Source organism: Salmo salar, chromosome ssa04, assembly GCF_905237065.1.
Source record: "Salmo salar chromosome ssa04, Ssal_v3.1, whole genome shotgun sequence".
NCBI lineage: Eukaryota > Metazoa > Chordata > Actinopteri > Salmoniformes > Salmonidae > Salmo > Salmo salar.
In genome coordinates, this window is record NC_059445.1 from 19,159,233 (window position 1) to 19,186,169 (window position 26,937).

The following is a 26,937-nucleotide window of genomic DNA, read 5'->3' on the forward strand; positions in this document are numbered from 1 at the left end:
ACACCACTCAAGTGTTTATACTTCTCTGTGCACATGTTTGGTTTTAATGGGGAATTAATTAATTATTATTTCCAAAAATGTTCTTGCTTGATTTATTGTTTTAAAAGTCCTTTGTTATCCTTTTTGAGGTACCCATCCACCTACACATTCAGTCACCTAAACACACACACACACACACATAGAAAGGCCAGAGGAGGGCCAGTCAATGGCATCTATTAAAATGTAAAGACCCATGGAGGAATGTTATATTTTCCCTAATTTCAAACCAAGACCTCATGAGATTGTAATTAAAGCCAGTGTAAACGGAACTAAACCCTGAAATGGGCCCCCTCAGTCAGCCGGTAGTGAGGCTAACATTCCCTCAGTACCCTGGGACTCCTCAACTAACTCGCTCCAGGGGTTTCTCTGTGGGCAACAGCAATATTTCCCTTCAAACATACATTTCGCTCCAATGAGAAGGCTTGTCTGATTTTTATTTAGGGATAAGAATTTTACTTTGAATAGGCGAGAGGAATGAAAGTCAGTCTGATGTAACATACTGTTATTTGTATGTCAGGTCTACGCTAATCATCCCTTGAAGTTGAATGAATGAGAGCTCTGTCTGAGATCAAACCCTCCCTCTCCGCTGATGTCGTTCCCACTACCCATACGGAGAAAAAAATGAATGAAATGTATGCATTCACTACTGTAAGTCGCTCTGGATAACAGCGTCTGCTAAATGACTAAAATGTAATGTAAATGTAAATCTCTCCTGGCTCAAAGTGGAGGAGAGATTGACTTCATCACTACTTGTATTTATGAGAGGTATTGACATGTTGAATGCACCGCGCTGTCTGTTTGAACTACTGGCGCACAGCTCGGACATCCATGCATATGCCACAAAAGGTCTCTTCACAATCCCCATGTCCAAAACAGACTATGGAAGGAGCACAGTACTACATAGAGCCATGACTACATGGAACTCTATTCCACATCAAGTAAATGATACAAGCAGTAAAATGAGATTTAAAAAAACAGATAATTTTTTTTAGCACCTCATGGAACAGCGGGGACTGTGAAGCAACACAAACATAGGCACAGACACATGCATACACACACAGGATAACGTACGCACACATGGATTTTGTACTGTAGATATGTGGTAGTTGTGGAGTAGGGGCCTGAGGGCACACAGTGTGTTGTGAAATCTGTAAATGTATTGTAATGTTTTTAAAATTGTATAAACTGCCTTAATTTTGCTGGACTCCAGCTAATGGGGATCCATAATAAATAAAAATACAAACCACGAGGGATAAAGACTCCATCACCACCACACAGAACAATGGACAGGTGGACTGAACAACCTCAGTCCTGGTGGTCATCAGAGAGACAGAGGCTCCAGTCGGGGATCCAGTCTGCAGCCCAGACCTTTCTCTTCACAGTCTCAGTGCAGGGATGAAGTAGGGCCTGATACAGATAGACCCTCCTGTTCCTATGATACAAACACCACAGTATCCATGATGAACAGAGCAGGTCACCCTGGGCTTCAGACTTCACAGAGAGTGGTGGGAGACCGCCCTGGTGGTAGTCTTTCAGGAAGTGCCTAGTGTCTCAGTTCATAGAAAGCCTGGGCTTGGACCTGGGTCTGGCTTTCCTCAGCTACCTCATGGTTACCGCACCGATACAGACAGGGTCAGGATGGACATTCACCAAGAGAGGTACCTAGCCTATAACACAACACACAATCCCAACAACATCCAAACACAAGCTGAAAGACTAACCACCTGAGGGTGGTGACTCCTGCTTCTACCTCTGGTGTAATTGGGTCTCAACGTTGGAGTCGAGCATTAGGACGGACGCAGACAAGCCGTACAACTGCCCCACGTGTGGGAAGAGCTTTACTTGGGCGACCTATGTGAAGAAGCAACAGACCGTTCACACCAAGCTAAATTGTGTACACAAACCAATAAACTTTGATCTCTCTCTATGGCCTGTTGTTTGCACTTGCATCTGCCCTCACATTAGCTAGAATGTTCCCACCTAATCTCGCCTCCTCCCGCCTGCCTTCCATCTAAGGACGTCTTTCCATTTTTAGAAAGACTATCTTGAATATCTTGTCAATATAATACACAATCGTTGAAGAGGTTGGATGTGTAATGTAATAAGCAGTACCCCATTTTCAGTGGTGTAAAGTAAGTAAAAAAAGTTTTAAAATACTATAAAGTACTACTTGAGTCGTTTTTGGGGCTATCTGTTCCTTATAATTTATATTTGACAACTTTTACTCCACTAAAGAAAATATGTACTTTTTACTCCCATACATTTTTCATGACGTCAAAAAGTACTCCTTAAATTTACAATGCTCAGACAGGACAGCAATATCGTCCAATTCATGCACCTATCAATACAAGGCGTTGTCATCCCTACTGCCTCTGATCTGGCGGAATTACTAAACACAAATACTACATTTGTAAATTATGTCTGAGTGTTGGAGTGTGCCCCGTCTGTCAATACATAAAAATAAGAAAGTCGTGCTGTCTGGTTTGCTTAATATAAAGAATTTGATGTATAGCATTTACTTTTACTAAAGTATGGTAATTGGGTACTTTTTCCATCACTGCATATTTTAAAGAACAGCGCAAATACCGTTTTTTTAGCCACACCCTTTGACCTATGACGCCAACCAATAACAACTTATATTCCGTGTAAACGGAAGTAAACAATGACCAAGAACAATTTCCACGTTAGCGTTTTTATTTAGATGTTTATGAACACAATGGAAGTCAAAATATGACTCATTTAACTGCACAGCATTGCATATTTACCCCAGATAGTGTTTAATTCGCGCTGGAGACTGGACTTAGTTGATAGATGTTATCTAGGTAGGGCTAGCTAGCTGCTATGGTTTTTCACACTCAAATAGCCTCCATCATGGAGGTACTAGCGAATGCAGCAGTGGCAGAGGTCTGTAAACTCGTCGACGACGACTATGCAGTGTTTCGTTTGGAAATAACTCAAAGCCAGAAAGAAAACAGGACATTGCGGAGGAAACTACAGCTACTGGAAATGAAGATGGTACGGGAGCGCGTTCTCGTCAGCCGTCCCAGTAGTGTCAAGATCCTCGACCGATACAGAGGAATGGCAAGAGGTACATTTTGTAGAAGGTCGAGGCTGCGGGGCCTGTCGCCCCGTTCCCCTCTGCGCATGTGTGACTTTAGATGCATTAACCGAGAGAGGAAGAGGCGAAGCGAGAATCTTTCTCAACCCAAAATCTGTCCACGAAAATAAGCCCAGGAAGGCTTATTTTTGTATGGAGGTGAATGAGTGTCGAATTTGGTTAACAAAAAAATGAATGGCTAATTAGCTACGTGAGGCATATTTGATCAATATAAGTTTCATAATGGTTAGGTTGTTACCAAAGCACTGATATAAGTGGCATATCTATCTATCTATCTATCTATCTATCTATCTATCTATCTATCTATCTATCTATCTCTCTCTCAGAGTTTTGCCTGTTGTCATTGAGATAGAGGACTCCTCATGGATATAACCTGTTTTTAGCATGGACATTGCCATTGAGGGCTTCCACCATTTTAAAGTAGTCAACAGGGTGGGGATTCCTATAAGTTGGGAGCAATCAGCCAAAGAGGAAGAAAAAAATTTACTACTGTCAAATAAATGCAAAGGAAAGGGGGATACCTAGTCAGTTGTACAACTGAATGACTTCAACTGAAATGTGTCTCTGCATTTAACCCAACCCCTCTGAATCAGAGATAGCCTCAATGGCCCTGCCCATGCTGTCACAGACTCTATAATGGCACAGATACAAAGATGAGTCGTCTATATATCTCTATTGACCAGAATGGTCCCACCTGATTTCGCCTCCTGCCTTCCATCTTTGAGGACATGTATTTATATTATCAGAGCTGTCACTGTAATATCTTGTCAATATAATAGACAATCTTTGGTTAACCACATACAATATGGTTAACCAGAATTGTGTCTTGGTCAGTTTTTGGATTGTATGCAATAATTCCCCTGATTACTTAGCTATCTTGCACAAAGACACAATATCATATTCTAACCAGATTCTTGATTTACTGCATTTCCTAATATTTTATAATTGAAAACAATAAGATGCATGGAACATAATTAATCTATGAATAGTATATCAAGCAGTTATGCGAAGTGTTACCTTATCTAGAATTCTAAAACTGTCAACAGTGTGCAGCGTTGAGCATTGACAGTACCTAACCTAACCACCTCTTTTCCCCCAATCACTCTCTCAGGTGAAGGACATCTCACTGGAGGCCACAGGAGCTTTGTGAAGCCAGCGGGACACAATACATGGAGAGATGACCAACCAATCAGTTTTGATGAGGGGAGTGGAACTTCAACCCAGCACATTATCGTGATAGAGGTTAGTGTAATAGTATTACATCAAATTTACAGTACATAAAATGTGGCCAGTTTATTTCAGAAAGGCTCTGCCATTGGGGATCTTGCAAGACTTCCCTACGACATTGTTATCGAATTCAACCCATGTACCAGTAATAACCTCTTCTCTTCTTGTGTCAGTCTGCAGATACAGAGGCTGCAGGTCCTGGTGTCAAGCAGGAGAATTCTGAAGGAGAGGAGGACCCGCGGCACAGCAGAGACATCCAGACTGAAGTGGCTGGAGTGCCCCCTGTAGCCACGGAGGTCCCCAACGCCGCCCCAGTGCCGCCCAGGACCCGAGGTAACATCACGGAGGTCAGTGGAACGCCGAACGCCGTCCTCAAGCCAGAGACAGACACCGAGACTTTAACTGTAACACACAGGCTCTTACACACAGGATCTGACCACAGATCAGACCCAGAGAGACTGGGGCTGGGGAGACTTAGCTGTCTTCCTGCTCCTGGCTCAGAGTATTTACCAGTATTTCACCAGAGCCAGAGAATGGTTCATTCCCGTGGAGATGGTGATGGTAACATGTTAGACACTGGTGGTGAAGATCTGTCTTGTTCTTACGCTACAGAGATGGAGCCTGGCAACATATCCTTGGGTTTAGAGACACAGACTGATCTGTCTAGAGGGGACTGGAACCGGTACAGTAGTAGTGTATACTCTGAAGGGTGCCTAGATAAGAAAGGGGAGGTTATAGTGGTAGATGAGGTGACTGTGAAAGTGGAGGGCGACGCTCCTCCCACATGGAATGCAGATAGCCACCTAGGAGACGGACACTCACAGGGCAGAGATTTCTTAGATAACAGGGAAAGCTTAGAGACAAATCTAAATGCCACAACCCAGTCCTCTTTACACGCGTTCAGGGAAAGCGACTTAGTGTCAACATCGATGGGGCCTTCTAATTCACAAGGCCGCGTCCTTTTCGATCAGGTATTGAACTCAAACGACAGGGCTAGAGCCCAGGCTCAGGGAGGAGGAGCCACATCAGGCAATAGTAAAGAGAAGCGGTTCCTCTGCATGTTCTGTAACAAAAGCTTCAGCTGCTCCCAGAATGTGGAGATACACCAGAGGGTCCACACAGGGGAGAAACCCTTCAGCTGTACCCAGTGTCATATGCGCTTTGCCCAGGCTGGCCACCTGAAGAGGCACCAAATGGTCCACACAGGGGAGAAACCCTACAGCTGTCCCCAGTGTGAGAAGAGGTTCTCCCGGCAGGACCAGCTGAAGAGCCACCTGAATGTCCACACGGGAGAAAGGCTGTTTGCATACAAAAGCATTGCGGGAAGAGGTTCTCAGAGAGGCTCTACCTCAGGAAACACCAGCAGAAAAACCAATCCACTCTGTAACATAGAGAGTAACCATTCCACTCAATAGCTTCTGACGTTTAGATCAAACCCTGCATTAACAACAAAGAGGAATTTTCAGCAGAAAAAAATCCACAGATGCATTTGGAATAACAAGAGTAACAGATTTCAGTGTTGCATATTTCTGGGTAGAATATTGTGTGATATACAGTGGGGTCAGAAATTATTGACACACTTGATAAAGATGAGCAATAATGACTTTGTAAAATAAAACATTCAAATACTGAGCTATATTGTATGCAATTTAAAAAAAATCTAAATTTTATATATATATTATTTTATACTAATAAAATTGCTCAGAGAAAAAAAATTGTTTAACAAGTAATACTTTTTTTTCAAAAAGTTAGGGTTCAAAATGATTACCACAGCTAAAGATTCTTATACATAAAGTAGTCAAAAGTTTGATATTTGGTCCCATATTCCTAGTACTCAATGTCTAAATCAAATTTGTGACTTTACGAACTTGTTGGGTGCATTTTCAGTTTTGGTTGTGTTTCAGATTATTTTGTGCCCACTAGAAATGAAAGGTAAATAACCTTTTACTGCAGTGGGCTAGATCAGGGTCACACAGAGTGTTTGTAGGTAGTCTTAAACAAATCTACTTTGAAACAAAAGTATACTCCTCACACTCATGGTTATGGGCTTAAAAAAAAGAAGACACTTGTACCATGTCTGATATAGAGTTGAAATGTATAAATGTTTGGCTTTGCATCACAATATTATACTTTATATACATCAAAGAAGACTGAAATATAACAAAACCGTTTGAAATAGAAACACCGGATTTTACTTTTTTTTTTAAAGAATGTCTATTAATAACATTCCACCCATGAGGTCACTAGAGGGCGATTTGGTCAGTTGACTGCAGAAATTAAGTATTTTGTCCCATATTCATAGCATGCCATGACTACGTCAAGCTTGTGACTCTACACATTTGTTGGATGCATTCGTTGTTTGCTTTGGTTGTGTTTCAGATGATTTTGTGCCCAATAGAAATGAATAGTAAATCATGTATTGTGTCATTTTGGAGTCACTTTAATTGTAAATCACAATAGAATATCTTTCTAAACACTTATACATTCATCTACATGCTACCATGATTACGTATAATCCTAAATGAATCGTGATTGATGATGAGTGAGAAAGATACAGAGGGTCAAAGATCATACCCCCAAGACATGCTCACCTCCTCTATTATTGGTAATGGTAAGAGGTGAGCATGTCTTGGGTATGGTCTTTGACCCTCTGTATCTTTCTCACTCATCATCATTCACGATTCATTTAAGATTATCCGTAATCATGGTAGCATCCACATTAATGTTGAAGTGTTTAGAAACATATTCTATTGTTATTTACAATATAAGTGAATCCAAAATGACACAATACATTATTTACCATTCATTTATATTGGGCACAAACAAAATGTTTTCCCCAAGACACTTTTAATGAGAAAATGAATGCAGTTTATTAAGTTCATGCAGATTTTTAGTTGAGACGTGTATGTGTGGTTTTCATATGGCGTGTTGAGATTCTTTTTTATTTTTTAATAAACACAAAATGGGACTTTTCATTCTAAGATTTTAATTGAGACTCTCTTTAATATACATCACATCTGGACCCCTATCCACAAAGCATCTCAGAGTAAAAAATTGGTCATAAGTGCTGAGAATAGAGACATTTTACTCCTACTCTAATGGGTAAAAATAAAAGCTATGCATGAAGCACTTTTAGTTATTAGAGTCCCACCTAGTCAACCGATATTTAGAAAAACTGATTGTCCTAATCAGTTAACAGCAGGTGTCTTGATTAATAGAAAAAGGTAAAGAATCCATGGTTTCTTTGGCGTGGTTAAAATAATGTTTTGATATTTCTATATGATCAATTCATAAATAATCTAGACCTACAGTACCATTCAAAAGTTTGGACACACCTACTCATTCAAGGGTTTTTCTTTATTTGTACTATTTTCTACATTGTAGAATAATAGTGAAGACATCAAAACTATGAAATAAAACATATGTAGTAACCAAAAAAGTGTTAAACAAATCAAAATATATTTTATTTGAGAATCTTCAAAGTATCTACCCTTTGCCTTGACACCTTTGCACACTCTTGGCATTCTCTCAACCAGCTTCATGAGGTAGTCACCTGGAATGCTTGAAGGAGTTCCCACATATGCTGAGCACTTGTTGGCTGCTTTTCCTTCACTCTGCGGTCTAACTCATCCCAAACCATCTCAATTGGGTTGAGGTCTGGTGATTGTGGAGGTCAGGTCATCTGATGTGGCACTTCATCACTCTCCTTCTTGGTCACACAGCTTGGAAGTGTGTTTTGGGTCATTGTCCTGTTGAAAAACAAATGATAGCCCCACACAAGCGCAAACCAGATGGGATAGCGTATCACTGCAGAATGTTTTGACAGCCATGCTGGTTAAGTGTGCCTTGAATTCTAAATAAGTCACCATCACACCTCCTCCATGCTTCATGGTGGGAACCACACACGCAGAGATCATCCATTCACCTACTCTGCGTCTCACAAAGACACGGCGGTTGGAACCAAAAATGTCAAATTTGGACATCAGACCAAAGGACAGATTTCCAATGGTCTAATGTCCATTGCTCGTGTTTCTTGGCCCAAGCAAGTGTCTTCTTCTTATTGGTGTCCTTTAGTAGTGGTTTCTTTGCAGCAGTTAGACCATAAAGGCCTGATTCACGCAGTCTCCTTTGAACAGTTGATGTTGAGATGTGTCTGTTACTTGAACTCTGTGAATAATTTATTTGGGCTGCAATCTGAGGTGCAGATAATTACTGATTTCTGACACAAATGAACTTATCCTCTGCAGCAGAGGTAACTCTGGGTCTTCCTTTCCTGTGGCGGTTCTCATGAGAGCCAGTTTCATCATATAACTTGATGGTTTTTGCGACTGCATTTGAAGAAACTTTAAAAGTTCCTGAAATGATCCATATTGACTGACCTTCATGTCTTAAAGTAATGATGGACTGTTGTTTCTCTTTGCTTATTTGAGCTGTTCTTGCCATAATATGGACTTGGTCTTTTACCAAATAGTGCTATCTTATGTATACCACCCCTACCTTACCACAACAGAACTGATTGTCTCAAATGCATTAAGAAGAAAATAAATTCCACATATTAACTTTAAACAAGGCACAACTGTTAATTTAAATACATTTCAGGTGACTACCTCATGAAGCTGGTTGAGAGAATGCCAAGAGTGTGCAAAGCTGTCACCAAGGCAAGGGGTAGCTAGCTACTTTGAAGAATCTCAAATATAAAATATATTTGGATTTGTTGAACACTTTTTTTTTGTTACTACTTGAGTCCATATGTGTTATTTCATAGTTTTGATGTCTTTACTATTATTCTACAATGTAGAAAATAGTACAAATAAAGAAAAACCCTTGAATGAGTAGGTGTGTCCCAACTTTTGACTGGTACTGTACAGTCATGGCCAAAAGTTTTGAGAATGACACAAATATTAATTTTCAAAGTCTGCTGCCTCAGTTTGTATGATGGCAATTTGCATATACTCCAGAATGTTATGAAGAGTGATCAGATGAATTGCAATTAATTACAAAGTCCCTCTTTGCCATGCAAATTAACTGAATCCCAAAATAACACTTCCACTGCATTTCAGCCCTGCCACAAATGGACCAGCAGTTATCATGTCAGTGATTCTCTCGTTAACACAGGTGCGAGTGTTGACGAGGACAAGGCAGGAGATCACTCTGTCATGCTGATCGAGTTCGAATAACAGACTGGAAGCTTCAAAAGGAGGGTGGTGCTTGGAGTCATTGTTCTTCCTCTGTCAACCATGGTTACCTGCAATAAACACTTGCCGTCATCATTGCTTTGCACAAAAAAGGACTTCACAGGCAAGGATATTGCTGCCAGTATGATTGCACCTAAATCAACCATTTATCGGATCATCAAGAACTTCAAGGAGAGCGGTTCAATTGTTGTGAAGAAGGCTTCAGGGTGCCCAAGAAAGTCCAGCAAGCGCCAGAACCATCTCCTAAAGTTGATTCAGCTGCGGGATCGGGGCACCACCAGTACAGAGCTTGCTCAGGAATGGCAGCAGGCAGGTGTGAGTGCATCTGCATGCACAGTGAGTCAAAGACTTTTGGAGGATGGCCTGGTGTCAAGAAGGGCAGCAAATAAGCCACTTCTCTCCAGGAAAAACATCAGGGACAGACTGATAGTCGGCAAAAGGTACAGAGATTGGACTGCTGAGGACTGGGGTAAAGTCATTTTCTCTGATGAATCCCCTTTCCGATTGTTTGGGGCATCCGGAAAAAAGCTTGTCCGGAGAAGACAAGGTGAGCGCTATCATCAGTCCTGTGTCATGCCAACAGTAAAGCATCCTGAGACCATTCATGTGTGGGGTTGCTTCTCAGCCAAGGGAGTGGGCTCACTCACAATTTTGCCTAAGAACACAGCCATGAATAAAGAATGGTACCAACACATAATCCGAGAACAACTTCTCCCAACTATCCAGGAACAGTTTGGTAACGAACAATGAGCATAATGGAGGACCTTGCCATAAGGCAAAAGTGATAACTAAGTGGCTCGGGGAAGAAAACATTGATATTTTGGGTCCATGGCCAGGAAACTCCCCAGACCTTAGTCCTATTGAGAACTTGTGGCCAATCCTCAAGAGGCGGGTGGACAAACAAAAACCCACAAATTCTGACAAACTCCAAGCATTGAATATGCAAGAATGGGCTGCCATCAGTCAGGATGTGGCCCAGAAGTTAATTGACAGCATGCCAGGGCGGATTGCAGAGGTCTTGAAAAAGAAGGGTCAACACTGCAAATATTGACTCTTTGCATCAACTTCATGTAATTGTCAATAGCCTTTGACACTTATGAAATGCTTGTAATTATACTTCAGTATTCCATAGTAACATCTGACAAAAATATCTAGACACTGAAGCAGCGAACTTTGTGAAAATTAATATTTGTGTCATTCTCAAAACTTTTGGCCATGACTGTACATGCAACAGTATCTCTTACGCTTTTGACAATGATTTCACATGAGGCCTATTTCACTATATATAAATTCTTATATGTTTTTCAATCATGTTATATCTTTGAGCGCAATATCACGTTCTTAAAAATAATGCCAAAATTGGGCATGTCTATATGGGCAATTGAAGGCATCTAGGGATGTTAACTTTGATTGTGTTCAATAAAAATGATAGACCTTCTAAAGGTTGTATGCAACATTATCGGCAAGTGCCTTTATGACTACTGTGCCAAAGCGATTTAGAGTTGTTAAACGGGAGTGGCGAGGATGTTGATATAAAGGTTATCCAGGTTACCCAGAACTGTGCTTTTAACAACCAGCAGAATTGATACAAATTTGTATGCATGCTAACATATTAGGCAAGCATTACAAATAAGAAAAGTTATCGTGTTAAGCGAAAATTATTAAACATTTTACCATTGCGACGTTTGAACGCCCACAGCAGTAGAAATCCACTTTTTAGAGGTGAAAAACGACGACCAGAGTTTACCCTTCATGTTGCACAACGATTTAAGTCAATAAGTCATTGTTTTTTTCAAAGTATGATATATTTGGGCTTGAAGTGACAAATCCGACCTGCCCATGTCGTGCAAATCCGTGTGAATGTGGTGCATTTTCCTATGATATGACATTACAAATTATTTTCAACCTACGTTTAATTTCACGAGCAAGGTTTTATTTAAATGTTACCACCGACGAGCATAGCATTGTTTATATATCTGAAACAGCTGCAACGTTATTCCTCTTCACGACTGAGATGAGCCAAACAGTCTTGTCCACTTGGCCTCATGTTTTTGCACCTCCACTTCTCTTTTACCAGAAAATTATCATAATCCATTGGATAATTTGCACGTTATACATGTCAACATATTAGGCAGGAATAAGAAAAGTGATCGCTTCAAGCGAAAATGATCAAACATTAGTCTGTATAAAAAAGATATCTGACCATTTTATTAATGGTAAAATTTTGTGATGATAGCATTTTGCAAACATGCTCCCCCCGTCGCCCCAAGATGAATGGTTTTGACCACTAAAGTTTGTTGCTTCACTACATGCTCCACTGCTTTGATTGGTGCAGCTTTAGCTAAAAACCACAAGTGTCTATCCAGATAATGAAAAGGCACCCTCAAAAGAAAACTTAAGGAACTTATAGTTAGTTACATGTCATTTGCGGTGTGCATTATCATGAGGCAAGTCATTGTAGCCTATCATTTTACGTCCCCTGTGAGAACCATGAGCACGGGCTGACGGCTTTGCTGTACCACAGCCGAAACCTGCCAGCAACCTGCCTACCAAAGGTTGTACCTGCCTACCAAAGGTTGCAGTGTCCATTACAATGTAGAAAAACGCATATCAGCTATCGTTCAATAGTTATCCATTAAACTGGAGCTTCATCTTATTCTTTATAATTATTTATATGCGAATTCGTGGCCGCAATTGATGGAATCTTTGGAGATAACAGTAGATGGCGAAGTCTAAGATAGTCCATTGGTTTCCATCTGTGGTGAAGGTTTCCCTAAATTAATGCTTATGACAAATCCATCTCCAGAACCAGCCATAGGCCCAGTTGGCTAATCTTTTGAATACGGTGTAGTTTAAAAAAAACACACAACAACAGATAATAATAGCTAGCTAGATAAGGTTAGCAATATACAGTGCCCTACTTAATTATTTGGACAGTGAAGCATTTTTTCATCTTTTGGCTCTATACTCCAAAAGTTTGGATTTGAAATAAAACAATGACTATGAGGTTGAAGTGCAGACTGTCAGCCAAATCAGTTGAACCGTTTAGAAATTACATCACTTTCTTTACATAGTCCACCCTATTTTAGAGGACCAAAAGTATTGGGACAAATTCACTTGTGTGTATTATAGTAGTAAAAAGTTAAGTACTTGGTTCCAAATTCATAGCACGCCATGACTACATCAAGCTTGTGACTCAAAAATGTGTTGGATGCATTCGCTGTTTGTTTTGGTTGTGTTTCTGATTATTTTGTGTCCAATAGAAATGAATGGTAAATAATGTATTGTGCCATTTTGGAATTACTTTTATTGTAAATATGAATAAAATATGTTTCTAAACACTTCTACATTAATGTGATTACTACCATGATTATTGATTATCCTGAATAAATTGTGAATAATGATGAGTGAGAAAGTTACAGACACACAAATATCATACCAAGTTGGGCTGTGGCGGTCATGACATTTTGTCATGCAAAAGACTGCCGGCCTTACGGTAACTGACCGTTAATTAACATAAACACATTTAGCATCTCCAGGCCTCCACACACACAAGCCACATACAAGGCACTGATGGGTAAAAAATGCTTCACTGTCCCAATAATTACAGAGGGCACTGTAGCTAGCTTGCTAAGGTTAGCATGCTAGCTAGCTTGCTACACTGACAGCTGTCAGTTTCCTATTTGTTGATGTTTATCAACCACGTGGAAATCCCCACACCCAATTCGTGAATATGTATAAGTAGCCTTTATCATTCTTTGGAGGTGGAACCTAAACGTGATTTTCCTCTCTAGGACAGGAAATGATGTTGAAATAGTGGCAGCAACTTCCTCTGGAGGGGGAGGGGGGGTCCTTTGATGTACAGTCACATTCACCGTAACCTCTTCCCCAGGCTATTGCACACAGCACATATGAGGAAGTGTCTGGGGACGAGATTAGATCACGGTAGTTGTCTGAGTCAGAGAGGAAGAGGTGACATGAGAGGATTTACTCCGCCCAAAATCTGTACACGTTTGGGGTTTGAACTGGTTCAGGGCACAGAACCGAAAACCGGAAAATGACTACATTTTTGGGGGAACAGAATAAGCATACACCCGACAGTGCTTTATAACCAATATACACTTTCTTAATAAATATACCTACACACTAATAAGCATCTACTGTACATGTCAAAATAGTTTAGTCAGGTTTGTCTGATGATGACTTGACTTATCATAGCTGACTTGTTTTTACCCACAACATCATATTTATGTCCACCATGATGGGTTTAACAACAATGAAGTCATTCTGTAACTACAGTATAGGACTCAAAAATAGTGGGGATGGGTCAACACTCCATGTTTAAAGTCTGTTTATTATCTGTGTGTACTTACCTGAGGGAGTGTATGTCTGTGTAATCTGTATCACCTCTCTCTTCCAGGAGGAGGGTCCAGAGGTGCTGCTGGTGAAGGAGGAGGGGTGTGAGGAGGGTCTGGGGAACCCTGAGGGGACCATGGTCATGGAGGACAACCAGACTACTCCTACTCCTGGACCGACAGAGGATTCAGCTGAGCAGCACAGGATCACACACAGTCTCACTGAGGTGAGCCCACTGTAAACTACTGTCTGTATCCACAAAGTGTCTTAGAGTAGGAGTACTGATCTAGGATCAATTTTGCGTTTTAGATCATAATGAACATTTGGAAAGTTCCTAGATCAACACTCCTTCTCTGAGACTCTTTGTGGATAAGGGCCCAGGTCTTGATTCATTTTGTCTTAAGTGTATGACCATGCCTTTGAATTATCAAACCGTTAAATGGATAGTTGGGGATTTTGGCAATGAAGACTGAAACACTTCCATTCTTTGCGCTAAGCTAGTTAGCATTACTGGACGCAGATACATAATAATGGTATCCACGAGTTAATTTGACTCTGGGGAAGTATAAGAGTGTCTGCTAGATGACTAAAATGTAAATGTAGATAAAGGGCTTCATTGCCAAAATCCTGAACTATCCCTTTAAACAGTGTCAAGGAATCAAATCAACTAACACTTTTGCGTAGTATGAAATCAACATGTTTGCATAGTACTCATAGCAATGCCTCATTGCCCAATCAGAAGATGCTCCATAGCAGGGTGCTGATATCAGATTTCTTGATCCAACATCTTCTCACTCTGTATCTCTTACAGTCAGTAGACATGGAGGATGGGAAGCCTGATCTGCTGCTGGTCAAACAAGAGACAATAGAAGACGGACCAGAGAGCATTGATCTGCTGAGTGGACTACAGATGGGGGAGCAAGGTAAGGGAGACATACATATACAGAACATAATATATAGAGATATTCTAGAGAGATGGCGCCGACAGAGATGGTCGCCTCGCTTCACGTTCTTAGGAAACTATGCAATATTTAGTTTTTTTAATGTATTATTTCTTACATTGTTACCCTAGGAAATCTTAAGTCTTATTACATACAGCCGGGAAGAACTATTAGATATAAGAGCAACATCAACTTACCAACATTACGACCAGGAATACGACTTTCCCGAAGCGGGTCCTCTGTTTGGACCACAGTAGCCGAACCAAAACAATGGCGCGCCAGAAGGGGCAGACGGAGCAGTCTCCCGGTCAGGCTCCGTAGATGTGCACATCGCTCACCGCTCCCGAGTATACTACTCGCCAATGTCCAGTCTCTTGACAACAAGATAGACGAAATTCGAGCAAGGGTTGCCTTCCAAAGAGACATTAAAGATTGTAACATTCTCTGTTTCACGGAAACGTGGCTCACTAGGGATATGTTATCAGAGTCGGTACAGCCATCCGGTTTCTTCACGCATCGCACTGACAGAAACAAACATCTCTCTGGGAAGAAGAAGGGTGGCGGTGTATGCCTTATGATTAACGATTTGTGGTGTAATCATAACAACATACAGGAACTCAAGTCCTTTTGTTCACCTGACCTAGAATTCCTTACAATCAAATGCCGACCGCATTATCTACCAAGAGAATTCTCTTCGATTATAATCACAGCCGTGTATATCCCCCCCCAAGCAGACACCTCGACGGCCCTGAAAGAACTTCACTGGACTCTATGTAAACTGGAAACCATATATCCTGAGGCTGCATTTATTGTAGCTGGGGATTTTAACAAAGCTAATCTGAAAACAAGGCTCCCTTTTATCAGCATATCGATTGCGCGACTCGAGCTTGCAGCATTCTGGATCATTGCTACTCTAAATTCCGCGACGCATACAAAGCCCTCCCCTGCCCTCCTTTCGGCAAATCTGACCACAACTCCATTTTGTTGCTCCTTGCCTATAGACAGAAACTAAAACAGAAAACGCCCGTGCTCAGGTCTGTTCAACGCTGGTCCGACCAATCTGATTCCACGCTTCAAGATTGCTTCGATCACGTGGACGGGGATATTTTCCGGATAGCCTCAGACAACAACATTGATGTATACGCTGACTCGGTGAGCGAGTTTATTAGCAAGTGCATCTGTGATGTTGTACCCACGGTGACTATTAAAACCTAACCTAACCAGAAACCGTGGATTGATGACAGCATTCATGCAAAACTGAAAGCGCGAACCACTGCTTTTAATCAATCATGGCAAGGCGACCAGAAACATGACCGAATACAAACAGTGTAGCTATTCCCTCCACAAGGCAATCAAACAAGCTAAGCGTCCGTATAAAGACAAAGTACAGTCGCAATTCAACAGCTCAAACACAAGACATATGTGGCCGGTTCTACAGTCAATCACGGATTACAAAAAGAAAACCAGCCCCGTCGCAGACACCGACGTCTCGCTCCCAGACAAATTAAACAACTTCTTTGCTCGCTTTGAGGACAATACAGTGCCACTGACACGGCCGCTACCAAAACCTGTGGGCTCTCCTTCGCCGCAGCCAACATGAGTAAAACATTTAACCCTCGCAAGGCTGCCGACCCAGACGGCATCCCTAGCCGCGTCCTCAGAGCATGCGCAGACCAGCTGGCTGGTGTGTTTACGGACATATTCAATCAATCCTTATCCCAGTCTGCTGTGCCCACATGTTTCAAGAGGGCCACCATTGTTCCTGTTCCCAAGAAAGCTAAGGTAACTGACCTAAACGAACTATTGCCTTGTAGCACTCACTTCTGTCATCATGAAGTGCTTTGAGAGGCTACTCAAGGATCATATCACCTCCACCCTACCTGATACCCTAGACCCACTCCAATTTGCTTACCGCCCCAATAGGTCCACAGACGACGCAATCACACTGCACACTGCCCTAACCCATTTGGACAAGAGGAATACCTATGTAAGAATGCTGTTCATCGACTACAGCTCAGCATTTAACACCACCCTCCAAACTCGTCATAAAGCTCGACGCCCTGGGTCTCGACCCCGCCCTGTGCAACTGGGTCCTGGACTTTCTGACGGGCCGCCTCCAGGTGGTGAGGGTAGGAAACAACATCTCCACCCCGCTGATCCTCAACACTGCGGCCCCACTAGGGTGCGTTCTCAGCCCTCTCCTGTACTCCCTGTTCACCCATGACTGCGTGGCCATGCATGCCTCCAACTCAATCATCAAGTTTGCAGACGACACTACAGTGGTAGGCTTGATTACCAACAACGACGAGACGACTTACAGGGAGGAGGTGAGGGCCCTCAACGTCAACAAAACAAAGGAGATGATCGTGGACTTCAGGAAACAGCAGAGGGAGCACCCCCCTATCCACATCGACGGGACAGTAGTGGAGAAGGTGGAACGTTTTAAGTTCCTCGGCGTACACATCACGGACAAACTGAAATGGTCCACCCACACAGACAGTGTGGTAAAGAAGGCACAATAGCGCCTCTTCAACCTCAGGAGGCTGAAGAAATTTGGCTTGTCACCGAAAACACTCACAAACTTTTACAGATGCACAATCGAGAGCATCCTGTCAGCTGTATCACAGCCAGGTATGGCAACTGCACCGCCCACAACCGTAAGGCTCTCCAGAGGGTAGTGCGGTCTGCACAACGCATCACCGGGGGAAAACTACCTGCCCACCAGGACACCTACATCACCCGATGTCATAGGAAAGCCAAAAAGATCATCAAGGACAACCACCACCCGAGCCACTGCCTGTTCACCCCGCTATCATCAAGAAGGTGAGGTCAGTACAGGTGCATCAAAGCTGGGACCGAGAGACTGAAGGCCATCAGACTGTTAAACAGCCATCACTAACATTGAGTGGCTGCTGCCAACATACAGACTCAAATCTCTAGCCACTTTAATAATTTATAATTGGATGTAATAAATGTATCAGTAGTCTCTTTAAACAATGCCACTTTATATGTTTACACACCCTACATTATTCATCTCATATGTATATACTGTACTCTATACCATCTACTGCATCTTGCCTATGCCGCACGGCCATCACTCATCCATATATTTGTATGTACATATTCTAATTCATCCCTTTACACTTGTGTGTATAAGGTAGTTGTTGTGAAATTGTTAGATTACTTGTTAGATATTACTGCACTGTCTGAACTAGAAGCACAAGCATTTCACTACACTCGTATTAACATCTGCTAACTATGTGTATGTGACCAATATATGTTATTTTATTTGATATATATATACTTCAATGGGAATAGTGATGTACCTGGCTATTATTTTCTCTTCATTCATAAAATGAAATCAATACAACTTACACTCAGTGACCAGTTTATCTAGTACTGGGTCGGACCTCCCTTTGCCTCCAAAACAGCCTGAATTCTTTGGGGAGTGGATTCTACAAAGTGTGGCATTCAAACGTTGCTCAATTGGTATCAAGGGACCTAACGTGTGCCAAGAAAACATTCCCCACACCATTACACTAGCGCCACCAGCCAGTACTGTTGATTCAGGCAGGATGGGGACATGGACTCATGCTGCTCACACCAAATCCTGACTCTGCCATCAGCATGACGCAACAGAACCCGGGATTTGTCGGACCAGGCAATGTTTATCCACTCCTCAATTGTCCAGTGTTGGTAATCGCATGCCCCACTGGAGCCATTTCTTCTTGTTTTTAGCTGATATGAGTGAAACCCGGTGGGGTCGGCTGCTGCAATAGCCCATCCGTGACAAGGACTGACGAGTTGTGCATTGCACGTTTCTTGCCATTCTCCTTCAACCGCTCTTATCAACGTGCTGTTTTGGGCCACAGGACTGCCACTGACTGGATGTTTTTTGTTTGTTTGACCATTCTTGGTAAAAACCTAGACACTGTCTTGCATGAAAAGCCCAAGAGGCTGGCTATTTCTGAGATACTGGAACGGGCGCGCCTGGCACCGACACTCATACCACGCTCAAAGTTGCTTAGGTCACTCGTTTTGCCCATTTTTTTGTCCCCCCCATTTCGTGATGTCCAATTGGTAGTTACAGTCTTGTCCCATCTCCCCTACGGACTCGGGAGAGGCGAAGGTCGAGAGCCATGCGTTCTCCGAAACACGACCCTGCCAAGCCACACTGCTTCTTGACACTGCTCGCTTAACCCGGAAGACAGCCAAACCAATGTGTCGGAGGAAACACCATACAACTGGCGACTGAAGTCAGCGTGCATGTGCCTGGTCCGCCACAAGGAGTCGCTAGAGCAGGCGGGACTGAGACAGGTAATGGCGGGACTGAACGTAGTTATGTAAAGCACCTCAAGATAAAAACGTAATATTCAATATTGGCAAGTTAGACTAAATATTAGCACTACACAATCTGGTGGGTGATAACCTTCAATCTGGATAATAACACAAAACAAATCTTCAGACTAGAGACATTTATCGACAAATATTACGAAAACAAGCAACACTCAAACATGACAGAGAGTAAGACAGGGGAACTGATTTCAAAATGAAAACCTGACTCTTCTACAGAAACAGACGATTTAATATTTTCACCACCGGGAATGGTAAAGGTCGAAACCGATCTGTTAAAATCAATAAATGACAACCTGGGTATACTTCAACTAGTCAGTAAGGATATAAAAGAGTTGAAGGCAAGCCTCGAGATGAGTGATGAAAAAGCTGCGACATTGGAGAAGGAAACAAACAAGCTAAAAGGGACAGTCAATAAGATTGAAACCGAAGTGAATGAACTTAAAAAGGAAAACACCATTCTGAGAGAAGCCTTACTTGACATACAGACTCGATCCATGAAAGAGAATCTGGTACTTGCAGGTATCCAAGAGAAAGAAGGAGAATTTCCTGAATCTGTAGTTAGAGAGTTCATCCTTACAGCACTTCAGATTCCACGCGAAGCTATCAACAAAATCCAAGTCGAACGTGTACACCGCTTCGGACAGAGAGGGCAAAGGTATGAACACCCAATCGTTGCTATATTTGCTTCCTTTAAAGATAAAATAATGGGTAAAAGCCTAGGTAAAAGACTTACCTGGGACCAAAATTGGCATGAATGACCAGTTCTCGTCGTCGATAAACTATATATTGATAACCAGTTGTTCAGAGACACAAAGACTACTCCATGGTTATTTAAAAAATTACAAAGTTGTTATAGACAAGGAAAATAATGAAACACAATTCTAGCCCGGTTATGGATTGTAACAATACAATACAAAATATAGCTTTTCTACATATCTTCAAATATAACTAATTGGAACACACAAGCACTAATTCAACATGGTGAAGATAAAAACTAAGTAAACAGAAGGCACAGTATGTGTGGATGGTGTAGTGTGTGTTCATTTTATTTATTTATTTTTTTGATGTTTGGGAAAGTGTGGCGTTGAGTGAGAAAGGAAATGGTTGCATATCCCAGAACCAATGTATTGCTGTGATCGGGGGTGTGAGAGAGCTTTCAATGTTGTTCAGATGATGGATATACTTTTTTATAATGAATTACACTTCTTATTTATTTATTTATTTATTTATTTATTTATTGCCCTATCATGGTGGAACTGTTTTAAAATAATAAATACATTTAATGTATTTGTCCTATCATGGGGAACAATTTGTTATAAATATATTATATCCAATTTATTTATTTATGATCCTATATTGATGGAACGGTCCACAACCCTATACCCTAGACACCCACCTGAATGACCCAGATACTAAGGAGAAGTTCCTAACTGTTTTATGGGCCTGCTGTAAGCGGTCTGTATGCAGCCAAAATGCGGTCAGAGACCTAGAGCAGCACAGCCCGCTCAAGATTCTGAGCCTGCTTGGCAGGGTTGGTCCTGCAAAGCCAGAGCCCCCTGACGGGAGAGCATAATCTACAAGGAAATTCTCAAAGCTGCTAATGAGAACCTTGACGACCTTATACCTAGCCGGTGGGGATTCCGGTGGGGTGCCCCCACCCAGGCAGTGGCAGTGCTGGCAACACTAGCTGCAGTAACCCATGGGGAGGGGGTCACACTTGGACATTCAGAGAGGGGGTATATTATTGTGGCCCTGGTGGCACAAAATCAAAAGTCTGACTGCATGTAGATGCTTGGGATATGGTCAGTACAGGGGACCGTGTTGTGAGTGTTTCAGGGAAAAGGTGTATATTTGACCTCCATCATCTAGGACATGACAATAGTTAATAAAATCTCTCAATTTCTGCCCATTTTTTTTGCACAATCTTGCAGGCCTTCTCATACAGCTGCAACTGTATATGCATTTGTAAATCAAGACATTTCTTGAGTTGGGCTCTGGGATGGTGCAACTGTTGAGAATGTGAGCCTATGGTTGTGTGGGGGGGAAAGGTTGAGTGTGTATGAGTGTGTGGGTGTATGTGCGTATCCCACAACTGTTGCAAAGGAGTAAAAGATGTTAGGGACAATATAAGATGATTCACAATAATTGTATGCTAATATAATAATTGCTTGTAAAAATGTAATTTTGGTAATGACAAGACTGGTGAGAGGTAAAACCCTTTGCATAAATTGCCAACATTACTCTAAATATTAATAGCTAATTATGGGAAATAAGAAACAGGATTTTTAAAATATATAATATACATTTTTTGATGGCTATATATAATACAAATCGAGGTGAGGGCGATGGAAATGCATTTGGCGGTTGATCTACTTCTGTTCTGTAAATGACACTGTGTGCTCTTTTCGAAGGATGGATCCCAGTCTTTTCAGGGCTATGGGATACGGGGGGTTGGGGGTGGTCTACCGGGCTTTGGGATGACAACCCAACTCGGGATGAGGAGGGCTTTAGCGGGTGGAATAGTGGGGAACAATTGGAGGTTTACTTAATAGCAATGTAAATATCATGGTACTGCTATATAGACACTCAATCATCATGTTACTTTTTAATGGTACGTTTACAAACATATATTTTGATAAATAGAATTAAAAGTTGTGTCTCATTATGGTAAGTGGTGAAATAAGTATTGCCAGTTACAATTGTAATGGCCTAGCAGATAATAAGAAAAGATGATCAGTATTTACCTGGCTAAAAGAGAAGGAATATAATATCTATTGTTTACAGGAAACTCATTCAACAATTTTAGATGATGTTTTGTGGTAAAAGGACTGGGGGGCGAAATATATTTCTCCCATGGGCAAAGAAATTCAAAAGGGGCGATGGTTTTAATTAACAGTAATTTTGATCCAAATGTGCAAATTGTCCAAACAGATCATCAAGGTAGATGGATTATTTTAAATATGTTATTGGACAATAAACAGATATGGCTTATTAACCTATACGGTCCAAGTAATGATGATCCAAGCTTCTTTGAAAATATATATAAGAATTTATCAACTCTACAAGCAACACTAGACTCTATTATTAAGGTGGGAGATTTGAATACGGTCTTAAATACCTCTATGGACCGGAAAGGAAATCACACTACAAACTATCACCCTTAGGCACTTAAGAAAATCATGAATGTCATGGATATATTGGAATTAGTGGATATATGGAGACTTAAATACCCTGACCTAGTAAGCTATACATGGCAGAGGCTTAATCAATCTAGTCGTCTTGACTACTTTCTTATGCCATTCTCTCTGGCACCAAAAGTATCACTATGGATCACAAAAGAAAAATGCAAATTTTACATTACCGTGTAGTTTACCAATTAAATCCCAAAAGAAAGAAATGATCTCACTCCAATAAATGTTTATAGAAAGTTAGAAAAAATATATAAGATCTTGCTACCATGGAAAGGAAAATACCTGTCTATTTGTGGAAAAATCACCCTGATGAACTCTTTAGTCATATCACAGTTTACCTATTTGCTTATGGTTTTGCCTACACCTAGTGACCTGCTTTTTAAATTATATGAACAAAAAATATTCAATTTTATTTGGAACGGCACGCCAGACAAAATTAAAAGGGCCTATTAATATAACGAATATGAATTCGGAGGGCAGAAATGATTAAATATTAAAGCATTAGACCTATCACTAAAGGCATCAGTCATACAAAAGTTATACTTAAATCCAAACTGGTTCTCTAGTAAATTGGTAGGAATGTCTCATCCTATGATCAAGAATGGCCTTTTTCCCTTTATTCAGATTACACCTGCTCACCTTCGGTTGTTTGAAAAGGAAATAATCTCCAAAATATCATTATTTTTTAAACAAGCCTTAGAAAGTTGGTTGCAATTTCAGTTTAATCCACATGAAAAGACAGAACAAATAATACCACAAATATTGTGGTTAAACTCAAATATACTAATTGATAAAAATAAAAAATACATTTTTCAAAGAAATGTTTAAAAAAGGTATAATTTTAGTGAATGATATGGTGGAGTTATGTCACACATGCAGCTAACACAGACATATGGAAATGTCTGCTCTACCCAAAATTACAACCAATTAATTGCAGCATTACCACAAAAATGGAAGAGGCAAGTAGAAAGGGAAAAAAGCAAGGAACTTGTATGTCGGCCCTATATTAAAGGACATAAATGGTTAAAGATAAGTGTGAAAACTAAAAACATATACCAATTTCGTTTAAGGACCAAAAAACTGACAGCTGTGCCATATAAATTGCAAAATAGTTGGGAAGAGATTTTCGATGTACCCATTCCATGACACATGGTTTATGAATTGATACGCAAAACAACGCCAGATTCAAAACTTTCAATTTTTCAATTTAAATTACTATACAAAATTCTTGCAACCAATAGAATGTTATATATATGGGGGATACAATCTTCCCAACTCTGCAGATTTTGCTGTGAGGAGGCAGAGTCATTAGATCATTTATTTTGGTATTGTTCATATGTAGCTCGTTTTTGGTCACAGGTCCAGGAATGGCTGAAGAATTGCAACATTTGCCTACAACTAACGCTGCAGATAGCAATACTGGGTGATTTGAAAAGCCATAGTCAATCAATCAATCAATCAATCAATAATATAACAATTATTTTTGCAAAAAAATATATTTTTAATTTACAATCTGAAGAAGCTATGAGAATAGAAGGGTTCAGTACTTTTGTGAAGCTTCACAGCACAGTTGAAAAATAGAAATCCAAAATGGATGATGTTGAGACATAGATGGGAGGGGCTGAATGGAGCTCAAGGGTGGGACTAATAACAAGATAACCAATGTAAAACATACGGGGTCTGTAAAATGTATATAGGTTCAGAAATGTTGTGAAATAGCACAGTTACAAATAGAAATCAAACTGGATGGACATCAGAAATGGAGGAAGGACTAAAAACAAACAAAATATAACTATTGTAAAATAGATTGTGTCTGTAAAATGTGTATAAGATGTATACACTGAAGGTAGAAGCCTAAGTGTTTATTAGTTTACTCCAATTGGGGGAAGGGTGGTAGGGTTTGCGGGGAATAATAAAGGTATATTCTTAAAAGAGTATGTATATCTATATAGGTATGTGTATGTATATATGTGTATATGTATGCATACGTGTATGTATATGGATATATATATTTACCCAAAAAATATATGGGGGATTGGAAATGATGCAGACAATTACATTGATGGAAGCAGCAATCTTTCCGCAATATTAAGCTGATCCACCCCTTAAAAATTCGCTAGAGCGCACTGAGTCAATTGTGCGCTGCCTTGTGCACCACCTACTGACCCGAGATTGAACCCGGGTCTGTCGTGATGCCTCAAGCACTGCGATGCAATGCCTTACACCGCTGCGCCACTAGGGAGGCCCCTGTTTTGCCCATTCTAACGTTCAATCAAACAGTAACTGAATGCATCTATGCCTGTCTGCCTGCTTTATATAGCAAGCCACATCCATGTAAATCACTGTCTGTAGGAGCAAACCATTTTCGTGGGGGGGTGTACCTAATAAACACACATTATAATGTATGACCTTGACCAGGTAATTGACCAAAAAAAGTTAAGTAATAAAGTTCTCTCTGCCATGTTTGTAAAATCTATTTTGTAACCTCTTCCTGCAGGTGGTTGGCTGGAGGCTAACAGAGAAGACTGGGCGGCCATCTTGGATTCCCAGACCCAGACGGGTGCAGCCAAGGGCCCAGGGTACGACATCACCGAGCAGGCCAGGACCAGAGGCAACATAGTGGAGGTCAATGTAAGGGACAGCGTCCTCAACTATGGGCTGGGGAACAACACTGTTAACCAGAAACAGAGAGTGGAACACAAAATAACATCCGAACTTAGTCTCCATAAAAATCTGGCTGAGACCAGGGCGAGACGTAGATTTGGTCTGCAGGGACAGGGCGGTGTCCATATGCAGCTGGAGAGAACAGACACATACTCGGCTAGCGATGCTCCCTCCTGCTCCTATAGTTGTGATTCAGAGAGACGGGTGGCGCCTCAGGTTGACCCCCTATCAGGTGCTGCCTTCAGCCTGCCTTCTATAGGATCTATCAACTGGAACATGGACCCTGTGACAACACAAACACTCCCTGGCCTTCATCCTCCTCACACTCTCCTAATGTTAAACCAGACCTCAGACAATGCCAGTGCATCAACCCTAAATGGCAACACCAGCCCATTGACAAATGACAGTAGTAGTAACACTATCAGCAGATCTGGTGGCAAAGAGAAGCGCTTCCCATGTTCGTTCTGTGGGAAAGTCTTCCGTTTGCCTAAACAGGTGGAGATCCACCAGAGGATGCACACCGGGGAAAAACCGTTTGGCTGCCACCTGTGCCGGGCCAAATTCTCACACTCGTCCAGCCTGAAGAGGCACCAGAGGGTCCACACAGGGGTGAAACCCTTCAGCTGTACCCAGTGTCAGACGCGCTTTGCTCAGGCTGGTCACCTGAAGAGGCACCAGAGGGTCCACACGGGAGAGAGGCCGTTCACCTGTACGCACTGTGGGAAGAGGTTCTCAGAGAAGAGCTATCTCAGGATACACCAGCAGAAAATGCACAGGGCCCATGTATAGAGTATTATGTAGTTAGTTTGTTTGTAGTTCATTCTGTTGGTTTTGGATGTAGTAGGGAACTGGATGAGGTGAACTGAGGAAAGAATGAGTATGATTAAATAGATGATATGTCACACCTGCTCCCGCTTCTCTTCTCTGGTATTTGAGGGCGCCAGGCTGCCCATCATTACGCATACCTGTCACCATCATTACGCACATCAGCACTCGCTGGACTCACCTGGACTCTGTTACCTTGTTGATTTCCCCCTCCTATATCTGTGTTCCTCTGTTAGATCCCTATGTCAGCATTATTGTCGTTTTTGTTTTCCCCTGTCCAGACGCTGTCCGTATTCTGTTCCTGTCCGTGTTTCATTAAATGTTCACTCCTTGTACTTGCTTCTCATCTCCAGTGTCTGTCCTCACGATATGGTGATGGTTGGTGTGATGGTGTCTGTAAAAATGCTTCACTGATGAAGAGTGACAACCTTGTCCCTTTAGGTTGATACGGGTGTTTTATAGTGAGATACGGATGGTGCCTTAATTCATGTTTACTTGACATGAAGTAGTGAAGATGTGTGTAATGTAATGTTGAACCTTTTCCAAAGTATTTTTAAATAGATTTTTATCAAAGCAGGGGTACAAGATTTACAGAAAATGTAGTGTTACCATAGTGAGAAATGTTGTTATACATGTCACGTATCGTTTTGTGCAATAAAAGTACTGTACTTAAAAGTTATGAGTACATTACCATTTTGTTGAAATTAAATACAAAATTAACTCTATGCTGACTGACCCAGTTATTTTTGTTTTAGAAGTTGTGTAGAGTATGCCCAATATTACCATTACAAGGTTCCATCATACTTCTCTTTTTTGCTGTGAAGCCCTTTTTTTATGAAAAAAACAGTGAATCTATGGCATTATTTAGGATAGAAGCTTATACTCAACAAAAAGAAGAAGAAACTGTATTCTGAAGCCAAGATCAATGATATAAAGAGTGATGGATAAAAACTTGTGTACTTTAAATAAAATTATGGGCAGAAAGACATTGAATCAGATGGTTTATTCATCACAAAACTATTTGA

At 41.2% G+C, this 26,937-nt stretch overlaps 1 protein-coding gene across 2 annotated transcripts in view; it reads left to right on the forward strand.

Moving 5' to 3' along the window:
- Positions 1-26,637, forward strand: part of LOC106602428 (zinc finger protein 662) — an 81,446-nt gene extending 54,809 nt beyond the window's left edge. The window contains exons 1-6 of one of the 2 annotated variants that reach the window (XM_014195062.2): positions 2,679-3,127; positions 4,269-4,399; positions 4,558-4,731; positions 14,000-14,161; positions 14,747-14,858; positions 24,921-26,637. In XM_014195062.2, coding sequence (XP_014050537.2) covers positions 2,881-3,127; positions 4,269-4,399; positions 4,558-4,731; positions 14,000-14,161; positions 14,747-14,858; positions 24,921-25,876 — 1,782 coding nt within the window. In that variant the 5' untranslated portion in view covers positions 2,679-2,880 and the 3' untranslated portion in view covers positions 25,877-26,637. Of the gene's footprint in view, positions 1-2,678; positions 3,128-4,268; positions 4,400-4,557; positions 4,732-13,999; positions 14,162-14,746; positions 14,859-24,920 lie in introns of those variants that run through there. The other variant, XM_045717545.1, reaches the window with a different exon arrangement.
- The last annotated feature ends 300 nt before the right edge of the window (positions 26,638-26,937 follow it).